The sequence below is a fragment of the Drosophila kikkawai genome, chromosome 2L (genome assembly GCF_030179895.1).
Source record: "Drosophila kikkawai strain 14028-0561.14 chromosome 2L, DkikHiC1v2, whole genome shotgun sequence".
Taxonomy (NCBI): domain Eukaryota; kingdom Metazoa; phylum Arthropoda; class Insecta; order Diptera; family Drosophilidae; genus Drosophila; species Drosophila kikkawai.
In genome coordinates, this window is record NC_091728.1 from 16,316,505 (window position 1) to 16,326,937 (window position 10,433).

The 10,433-nt window shown below is 42.8% G+C and overlaps 2 protein-coding genes across 3 annotated transcripts; both read right to left on the reverse strand.

The window, feature by feature from the left end:
- Window positions 1–202: 202 nt before the first annotated feature.
- Trx2 (Thioredoxin 2) lies at window positions 203–3,142 on the reverse strand. Its single transcript, XM_017170563.3, has 3 exons — window positions 2,984–3,142; window positions 780–926; window positions 203–713 (listed from the first exon to the last, which is right to left on the reverse strand). Exons 1-3 carry the CDS (start codon window positions 3,005–3,007, stop codon window positions 564–566), a joined length of 321 nt encoding a protein of 106 aa, XP_017026052.1. The 5' UTR covers window positions 3,008–3,142; the 3' UTR covers window positions 203–563.
- Window positions 3,143–3,921: 779 nt separating this feature from the next.
- Window positions 3,922–8,655, reverse strand: gcm2. 2 transcript variants are annotated; one of them, XM_070288125.1, is made up of 4 exons: window positions 8,516–8,655; window positions 5,243–5,987; window positions 5,091–5,178; window positions 3,922–5,007 (listed from the first exon to the last, which is right to left on the reverse strand). In XM_070288125.1, exons 1-4 carry the CDS (start codon window positions 8,524–8,526, stop codon window positions 3,992–3,994), a joined length of 1,860 nt encoding a protein of 619 aa, XP_070144226.1. In that variant the 5' UTR covers window positions 8,527–8,655; the 3' UTR covers window positions 3,922–3,991. The 2 variants fall into 2 exon arrangements, with proteins under 2 accessions (XP_070144226.1, XP_017025466.1); XM_017169977.3 differs by having other exon boundaries at window positions 5,091–5,181.
- Window positions 8,656–10,433: the final 1,778 nt, after the last annotated feature.

The window sequence follows — 10,433 nt, forward strand, 5'->3', positions numbered from 1 at the left end:
ACCTAATGAGTGTCAAACATGCTGCCGCCGTACCTTATCTAATCTAGTCCAGGTACCCGATTTTAATCGTTATTACTTAACCATAACGGGCTTTGTCTGGATGATTACTGATATTTGACTTGGCTTCCATATCGCTACTAAGTTAGCGCTTCCCTTATCCCAAGCCAACCCAAACCCCCTTAAAAATTGAAAGGCAGGCAGATCCATTACAAAACGGAGAACGTGTTACATTTATTTTAAGAGTTTACTCACGGACAATTGCGTTTGTTTAATTGGTTCCAATACAAAAATGAACAATCTTAGTTTGTTTTTCTCGTTTCTTTTGTTGATTAAGCAAGTATTACAATTAAAAGCCACTTAGTATCTCACTTTTTGCGCTGTTTCCAGCTGCTTCCGCCACCCTGCAAGCTGCACTGCAGCATCGCTTCGTGTGACGCCGAGTCAAGGAGCAGCGGGAGCGGTCTTTCTTTGTGAACCCTGCACTTATGGAATAATTAACTAAATGTTTATGAAGAAAACTCATAGGTGGATCAGTAGTGGGCTGTCCGACGACGTCTAGGCGCTTAGATATTGGCCTTGATGACATCCTCCACACGCGTGGCATTGGCGCCGGCAAACTCCTCAACCTTTAAGCCGTTCTTAATGAACACGAAGGTGGGCATGCTGGAGATGTTGTAATCCATGGCGATGTCTTCGCAGATATCCACATCGACCTGTTTGGAAAGAAAAGCTTGTTAATCTACATCTCGTTTCATAGACATTTAAGTTTGGAAACCCACCTTCAGGACGACGATGTTCTCGGCGTACTGCGTGGCAAGCTCGGCCAGCTTGGGCGAGATCATCTTGCAGGGTCCACACCAGGTGGCGAAGAAGTCCAGCACCACCAGCTTGCCGGCAGCCTTGGTCAGCTGAGCCTGAAGATCATCCTGCAAACCGAAAATGTAAATTGTTAACAAGATAATATCGATTTTTCCATTTCCCAATGACCCAAATTAGCTGTAATTTCCTCCCAAAAGGGGGCAAGTTTTATTAGGAATCGGGCGATTGGGGGTTATCAAACATTGATCCAACTGTGGATGAGGGGGAGACCCCATCATTATCGCTGTCAGGTGCGCGATAAGGCAGCCACAAAGTTGTCAGGCATCCTCCCCAAAAGTTGCCAAGTTGTAATCAGCCCCAGTAATCAACTATTGGGAGGGTTCAATATTTGTACGGGCCGTGTGTATTTGTATATTTCATTTCAATTTCAGTATTTGGCCTAGTGACCAGCCACAAATCAATATTTCAAGAGTTTCGAAAATTATATGTGTATGCCTAAGGGTGTGGTGTTGCTGGGGGCGATTCCTGGCCCCGCCTCGCTCATGTCACGTTTTCCCAATGACCTTTAATTAATTGCGGGCGATGGCAATCGCAGAACAGAAAGCAGCAAAGAAATGGCTCTAATGAAATTGTTGGCGTCTCCCCCGTGGAACGGGAGGGGGCAACCGACCGGTTTGTTGGAATTTGCATAAATAATTCACTTGCCAACTTAATATAGCTTATTGTTTCTTTCCAATTAAATTATTTTTGGTTGGCTTAGATCATTTCGCTTTCGGTGGAAAGATTTCAGACTTGGAATAATTAGGATTTCCTTATTCTGTTAGCTGATTCATGGTCCATTACCATTGATCAACGAAAGATGCTCATAGAGCATAATGGTTTGTTGTGACTCAAGGTAGGTATGTGACAAAGAATTTGCTGATTCCATGAATCACGGGATTACCTTAGAATAATTGTTTAACCCGAAGGCTATGACTTTACCTAATCAAAGTTTTGATGTGTTTTATTCATATATTTTCTGGAAATAATTTATTTATATACTGTTTGAACATTTTTTAAAGATAAGGTAATTTAATTATAAAAATTTAGTAATAGTTCCATTAAATTTATATTTATATAAATGACTCAAGTTTTTAGATTACACTCCAAGCAGGTTTTAACTTTAGACATTAATCAATATTCAAAAAAGCTGTCATTTTATGTACATAAATAAAGTATTCTTAAAATGTAAAAATACCTTGTGAAATGATTTATTGACTCATTTCTGAATAAATAACTAGACTTTGATTGGTTTGTCCCGATTGTTCTGGTAGTTTCAAGTGGTTTCTGATAAGCTGTCTCTTTTTATTTATTTATTTTTATGTGTGTTTTGCGGTATAAATTTAGATCACTAGAAGGGGCAATGTTTGGGAGCGTCGCCTATATGTATGTATATTTTGAAATTGAATTATAAGAAATGCTTTCCATAAGCATATTTACTCGCATTTGCCCTGACGTAATATTTGTATTTATGCGTCGGCCGACTGACCGAGCGTCCAACCGGTTTCGCCCCCTTGAAACTCTTTCTCCCGCCACCTCTGCCCCCTCCCTACTTCTCTGCTTATCTGGCCTCCCCTTTGAACCGCTGTTCGTGCAAAGCGCGCAACTTTGGAACGCCGAGCACACCCTGTGTTGTAGCAACTATTTCGTTCGTATTCCTAACCAACAAACCCAAGCTCCGACCACGACCGCGATAATGAATTGCTAACTCATGCCATATACTATATGTACAACCGTGTGTGTATAGATACTGCCTCCATATAGTATATCTTGCCTAGATTACTGAATGGAGCGATTTGAAAATTCGAAAATTCCGTTGGTCCATCCAAAATAGATGATTTCATGGCGCCGTTCGAACTCTTCTCTTCTCCGCTTTCTCCTTTCTCCTCCTACTCTCTCTCTTGTGTTCGCCTTTCTCGCGTGGGGGGATGATAGGGGAGCAAAAAGCGTGGAAATTGGAATGACAATTGCGATTCCAATGCCATATTTTGCGTGCCTCAGGCCGAAATCTTGATGGAAAACTAACTACCGGGGTTGCGGGGGTCACCGGGTTACCCAACTGCAGATGACGCGGCGGGGAAAAGCCCAGCGTGCACAGATCCGGTATCCGGCAGATGTGACTCACCTTGTCTTTCACCTGGTACACCATGTTGCTGTTGTAGTCTTGAAAGCGTTAGAAATGTATAAAAGTTACTTAATTAGCACTGGGCCAGCTCTTCACCGTTGGAATAATTTTTTATAATAAAGAACGTGCTTTGCGGGTAGCTTTTATAGATTTTTGTCGGGCAGTGATGTCATTTTATTCTGAGCAAAAGCTAAAAAAGCCCAATGAAAAAAGCTAAGAAAATAGCTGATTTTTAGAAAATTATTTTAAATTTTATTTAATTTTAAAAATATTAAAAATAAAACACATATGTAAAAAAAATAATTTGAAAAGAGACTAATTTTTCTGAGCAAAAAAGCTGGATTACCAAAAATAAACAGTTAAAAAAGCATAATTCCAATAAAAAAAAGCTAAGATAAAAATGAGAAAGCGGAAATGACATCACTGGACCCAGTGCTGTAAATGGTGTATTTCAAGAAAAGGGTGTATTTCTGCTTCCATTTCAGCTGGGCACACTAAAACAATCGAAACATAGTCCGGCAACGCTGGTGGCTCCAGAAAAGCTTTTATATTTCAGGCGGGAAATTTAAAAAAAATTAAAAAATATTTTATTAAATTATGTGATGAAAATATGATTTTTTTTTTAAATTTATAAATACAAAGTTTATTGCTGCCAATATAGATATTTTGGTCCGTCTCAAACATTACTTTTCGACAGTCGTCAAAAAGTATGGAATATATTTTTGAGAAGTTAAAGTAATCTTGATGAATGTTATTCCCCATATGAAAACCTTAAGTAAATCCCAAGTTTTAAAAAGTACTTAAACTTACCTTCATTTACAATAAACAAATCTCCCTTTACAAATCAACACATTTTCATAATTTATTTGCCGGGAAAACAATGAGAAAACCATGTAACACTACGCGTACAGATGGAAACTAAGAAATTTAATTTCCCAACTAATCTTAATGCTATCTCGCCTATGAGTAATCCTTCGGAGATCGTCCTCGGGTATCGTTAAGTACTATTCAATGCGTTATTGAAGGGGCTAGCGCCGTTGTGGCCGCCGCCGCGTGGTGCAAGTGATGGTGATGATGGTGGTGATATGTCAGCGTGGGCGGTGGCGGCGGCGGAGGCGGTGGGTGTCCCGGGGCCGGAATAACTGCCGGGACACTGGCTACTCCAACCGAAGATGAAGTAGCGAAGCTGCCGGCGACGGCCATCTGCTGCTCATAGCTGGAATAGTGATCGTAGTAGCTGCCATATCCGGTGTCCAGGCTGTTTCCGCTTCCGCTATTAACCACTGGTGCCGTGGTGGTCCCTGTGTCGAAGTAGCTAACGCCGTTGTAGCCACTGCCACTCTCGTAGTAATGGTGTCCCGCCGGGGGATTACCACCGAACTGCTGATGCTGCTGCTGATGCTGATGTGTATGTGGTTGGTGCTGCTGCATCTCGTACTCCGCCTTGGGACTGTAGTAGTATTCGTAATTATCCTCCACATACGGCTGTGTCTCCACGGTGGCATTGTACTTGATGGTGGGTGGTGGTTGTCCCGCTCCCGGCTCTCCCTTGCAACCGATCTCTTCCTGACCGCCACCCAAATGCTTGATCTGCGAGTAGTTGATGAACTCTGGCTCTGGAGTGGCCAGCTGTGGGATGGACTCGTAGGAGAGCGCCTGACACTGGGTGTGCCCATGCAGGGGAGTGCTCATAGCATAGCCGCTGCCGCCGGAGGAGGAGCTTTGCTGATAGGCGGCCAGCTCCGAAATGCTGCAGGTGTAGGGCAAGCTCGGAGACTTATTGGGAGCCGCCGTGGCCGCCGCCGGAGTGGCATGGTAGATGGGATAGTTGTAGGTTATATGCTGATGATTCACCGTAAACACATTGGCGGCGGTTTCGCAAGGCGCCGAGGAATCAGATCCACTTAGGGGCCAGGAATTGCCTGCGTAGCTAGAGGATTGGGCCAACTGGTGGCTTCTCGCCGAAGTGCCGTCCTCCAGGTAGCTGCAGGTGCAGTGGCTGTAGCTGGTGCACTTACCACAGGCTGGGAAAATTATACATTTTATTAAATATTCTTGCCATCTTCAAGAGGAACTTAATCCTTAATTAATCAGTGCATTGACTCACCATTATACTGATATAAATCCAAGCCAGAGTGGCTCAAAGGATTGTTGGCCACAGGACGCTTAAGGACCTTGCCCATCAGGCTCTGTTGCTGCTGATGAAAAATACAAGATATTAAGATACTTTATCCACAGAATCTCCTCTTAAAAACTTACCTTCACCTGCTTGACCAGACCCGCAATCACCGACTTCTTGCCCAAACCTCCACTGCCCGATTTCCCAGCCAGAGGCGCTCGGCCAAAGGCTCTCTTGGACACCGTGGAATTCTTGGGATCCGGACGCAGATGATCGTGTGCTCCCTTGGCCTGAAAGAAAATGGCATTGCCGGAGTGCCGCCAGAAGTGGGTCACTGGATAACCACAATGTCCGCGACAGGGCTTGATTTCCAGCCGGCCGCCGCGGCAACTCTTGTTGGGACAGGCCTTGCCCTCCTGTTTCCTTCGCGCCTTATCGCAGATCGCCGGTCGCAGGTTGATCTTGGACCCATTGGGCAGTGTGCAGTGCTGGGAGCAAACCAGGACGCCCAGGCAGCTCTTCTTCAGGATGTTCACGTTATGGTTGTTCGTGTTGCGCATCGCCCAGCCGGAGATGTGCTTCTTGGCCTCCTCGTTGTGTAGCGAGTAGATGTGCCGGACATGGCCGTCGCTCCACTCGTTGAACTCGTCAAACTCCTGATCCGGGACATGCGGCACAATGGCATCGTTTATGTCCCACTCCCGCTTGCCCTTGCCGCCGGACGACGACGATGACGACGCTGGCATGGTCATGGAGCCGCCGCAAGCCACTGGCTGGCCAGGATTGGGATTGTGGGCAGGACTTGAGGCCAGGCTCTGGAGCTGGGCGTACTGGTGATCGGGCTGCTGTGTGAGGAGTTGCTGTGACTTGAAGGTGTAGCCATTTCTATAAGAGAATTTATTTATTTGTTTAGTTTGATGATTTCATTTGGATTATAAATGAATTTGGGTTATAAAAAAATCGGTAATTTAATTATAATTTATGAGAGTAACAGAATACCTAATTTTAAATTTTAAGAAATCCAAATTTTTTTCAAATTTTTTGGACTTTTAACGATGTAACCCCTTATAAAATTTTGATAAAATTAAAAAAAAAAAGTTTCTTCCGGACATGGCTAGAAAGTTTTGTCTGTTTATGCCGATCAAGAATATATATACTGTATAGGGTCGGAAATGACTCCTTCACTTCGTTTTCAACTTCTGACTAAAAGTATAATATCCTGCAAGGGTATACAAATGCGCATTCTTAAACCGATATTTACGACTATAATTTGTGGGAAAAACAAAAACTTCAAAGCAAAAATTTTAGTCAAAAAACCATTCAATTTAAATAAAATGACAGTTCTGTGTTTGTTTTTATTCGATTAATAAAAATCTGCATAACAATCTTTTACCCTCCTGTTTTCTAAGTACTAAGTGTTTAAATTAAGTTCAACCTACGCATTTCCTTCAAATGACTCTCTGCTGAGTCACAATACAATCCTCAATTGAAAAACCTTCCATTACCTCTTTAAAAGTAAAGTAAAACACACTTTAAGTGCCCCATTTAAGTGCGAGCTAATCGCTAAAGCCTAAGCATCGTTTAAGGAAACTGTAAACCTATCTTAATTGCGCCCTAAACGGCATGTCCCTTGGTGATCCGCCAATCAAATGTATCGTTTGGTTTTGGTTTTATGGGCGCCATGTGAAGCACATAACTCTCTGGGCCCAGTTTAGAGGGCCGGTACCGTTAGCCCCCGGTAATCCAAGCCAGAATCGTAATTCGAGCGCCAGTTGGGCGCAAATTATGTCGCATGACTCAGCACGGAACTGCTAGACTCGCTGGAGGAACCAAGTCTCAGGTGAGAGACCCAGAGGTGTGTGTGTGCGTGTGGGAGTTATTAGAGAGTCTCGCTCTGCAATTAGCCATAAATTTGTTCGAATCGATCTGAGCCGCAGCGTTTTTATGTGTACTTGGAAGTCAGCAGGTTGCACGCTCTCCCATACCTGGCAGATCGCTTGGTGGTCCCCGAGAGTGAACCTGTTCGTGGTCAGGGGATCGCCTTTGTTTTGGGTCCGTAAATTGACTGCTCGACACTTCGGGGCGCTCGTTAGTCGCGCTTATCTGATGCTGATAGCGTCTCACTTCGTTCCCGATCTGTAGGTTTCTGTGTGTTCGCTTGGGGTCTCATAATAAGTTTGTCACCTAGAAAATATGTCTCTATAGATAGGTGGCTTTTTGGATCGCCTCTTTGACCCTTTCATTCGAGCGCCGCTTTGCCTCAGTCCCTTCCCACCATCTATGAATCTCAGAATATCTGAATTTTTTTGTGGATCGCCTACGCCTGCGTGTGGTCCGTCGGGTTCACGATCCGCGGCACACCCCGCGGCTCTTTGGAGCGGACTGGGGTCGGAGTTGGAGTGCCATTAACTAAGCTGTGGCCCATGCCCAGCGTGATAATAAAGCGTTTGAATCATTTACATGTTTTTCTTCCCCTGGCCTCCCCCGTTAGCGTTTGCTTTGTGGTCCATTCCTCATCGAAGATCGGATCTATCTGAGGTGTCTTGAGGCTCAACACTTACGCGTTTGCTCGAGATGAACGCGTGTCAACGGAGACTCAATGAGAGCTGATTAGGAGTAATTGGAAGACCACCTTTAGGGGGAAGTTTTGATTTATTTTGGATATAATTAGGGGACTATACAACGGGGGGATAGGTGTGGTGTGTTTTTTGTTCTTTAATATTTTAAAAAGGTTTGGAATTTAATATATGATTATACCAGAATAAGTTTACTGATGTTAATGGTTCTACATTGAAATAGCTTTTTCGGTTTGTCTTTTGTCATTATTAAATAAAATGCTGTATACAAATCATAATGATTCTATACTCATCTTAACTATAGTCCTGGTTTAATTATAAACGTCCTTAAAGCCAAAAATTAGTGCATTTTTAATTAAATGAATAAAGTAGGTGTTTGCTTTATTAATTTCATTAAAAGACTTGCAAGTTGTTAAATTTCTTCATATTTTAAATAAATAAATGGGGATTATTCTGAACCTTATTTCATTCTACAAACTCTTAAAATGCAAACTGATGAAGAAACATAAAATTTATCTCAAATATTTATATAAATCTTGAAACTATTTCCTCAAACTGAAGCTAAGAAAATAAAGAATTCATAGAATTATATACATTTTACATGGCCCAAAATAGGTATATATTGTTTTTCGTTGCTTATAATTTTTAAATTTCCTCTTATTGGTATTTATCTTCCGTTAATCAATCATAATTTCTCTAATTTTTGGCATTACTTATTTCTGAAAGCCTATACATTCCCTTAAATACTTGTAAAAGCAAATTCCTGACAACAGAAACTCCGAATACATCATTTTCTAAGAAAATTCCCATTTTTTCCTCCTCTTCTTTCCAACTTACATAACAACCATATTCCAATTGAAACAGCTTCTTTAATCCAGGAAAGCTACTTTGCAGACTTGACAATGTGTCCAAAGGACAACTAAACGCTCACTTAATTGAGTTTTCTCTGACTCGAGAGCACACTTCACACTGCCATCACTCGACAGGCATTGTAAGCCAATTAGGTGACACTTGTATCTCGCGGATAGCCGTCGGCTAGCTTTAGTTTTCGCGGATGGCGGATGAATTTCACGAATTGCGCGCACGCGACACCAATCGCGAGGAGACAGCCGTGAGAATGACGACCTTAGCTACCGCTGGGGCAACCTGTGAGCGAGCGTTGTGAGCGGTGCGATGCAGCAGTGCGGGATGTGCGCGCGTATCTGCCAGATACTTACGAGAAACAAAAGAGCAGCAGACAAAAATATAAAAAAAAAAATTAAAAAAAAAAAACAAACTTCAAGCGATGCCAAGTTTTGTCAACAAAGGAACGATGGATATTATGGCTCCACCTACAAAACCCCGGGGAGCGGGGGCAGAGCCACCCGCATAATTTGGCGAAAAACTCCACGCAGGCGACGACGTCGGCGCATAATCAGCGGCGTCGACGGCGGCCAACAGCTGCCGCCGTGGTAAGACGTATCCATCAGATACTCTCCGCTTCCAGGCGGCAGCCACTTCCAGTTCGCTGCTCACTTGCTATTGGTCGGATAATCCCATCCATCGGGTGTTTCTCGCTCTCTCTCTCTCTCTCTTTGTGTCTATCTATCTCTCTGGGAGTTTTTGAAGTTCTGGATGCAAGAAGGGGCCACAAATGGTTGATGTGGATGTGGATGTATCTTCATGTACATGAGTGTATGTATGTTCGATAAGCATCACAGAAATTTAATTACTTATTATGCCGCTTATCAGGACCCATTGTTCTGCCTAAGGATATGCCAACAGGGAGCAGCAATGGAAATTTCAGTGGAGAGAGCATAGAAATTCAAGGGTTTATCGCTGGGAATGTTTGGCAGTTTGGCGATGGATGATTAATGGTCGGGGAAGGCGAAAAATGCCTAAACATTCAATTTAAGAAACTCTTCACGAAACTGGAATATATGTAGTTTTCGGATTGTTGTTTTATCTAAAATTTTAAGGATCTAAAAACGGTTTGGAAGTAAGGAATATGAAGAGATTTTAAGATTTTAAAATTCTTTGAATATATGTTTTGTCTTTAATAATATTACTTTTTATTATATGCTTTAAGGGTCTAAAATTATTTAGGAAACTAAGAAAACATTAGAAGAGCTCCAAAAAAACTATGAAAACAAATTATATAAATGTTTATTTAATATTATAGAAAATAATTATGTATACCAGTAAAATTCCATTTCTTTATTCTGCAGTAGAGCGTGTAGGTATTTCCTCCCACCTCCAACTCCTTCATCACCATCTTGGTCGTTGACTTGTCGGTAAGTTGAACCTACTAAGAGCTACACAAGTGGCAACAATATCAGGGTCTGATCAGCCAGAGGGGCCCAGCCAGGAGTGAGGGGGCACTTCTGGGCCTAATGCTCGCTTCGTCTTGTGTTTTCACCTGATCAGCCCGCATCGCCATTTGGGCCAAAGTTACAGGCCAACAAAGAAGTGAAATAAAATAAAATACAATTTATGCGTCCACTTGGTAGCACACACAATTAACCCGAGAAGAGGAGCAATTTAACTGGCGAACAAATAGAAATGGAGTGTTGGGCGTTAAGGTGAAAATTGAAAATGCCGTTGACAGGAAATGTAAATGGTCGCAGCAGCGCCCAGTGGCAACAACTGTTGCTCACCGACTGTGACAGGAGGGGCAGGAGGAGATCGGCATATATACTACTTATATTTAGATATAGGGGATAGGGCCTGGAGACGCGTAACTACGCGGTACTGGGAGTATCTGGCCATGGCTGCT

Coding starts and splice junctions, on each gene's coding strand:
- gcm2 (XM_017169977.3), bottom strand. Junction 5,182..5,242: donor GTCTGGTCAAGCAGGTGAAG/GTAAGTTTTTAA, acceptor ATTTTTCATCAG/CAGCAACAGAGCCTGATGGG. Junction 5,008..5,090: donor GGATTTATATCAGTATAATG/GTGAGTCAATGC, acceptor TAATTTTCCCAG/CCTGTGGTAAGTGCACCAGC.
- Trx2 (XM_017170563.3), bottom strand. CDS start 3,007: ATGGTGTACCAGGTGAAAGACAAG. Junction 927..2,983: donor TGTACCAGGTGAAAGACAAG/GTGAGTCACATC, acceptor TTCGGTTTGCAG/GATGATCTTCAGGCTCAGCT. Junction 714..779: donor AGAACATCGTCGTCCTGAAG/GTGGGTTTCCAA, acceptor CTTTCCAAACAG/GTCGATGTGGATATCTGCGA.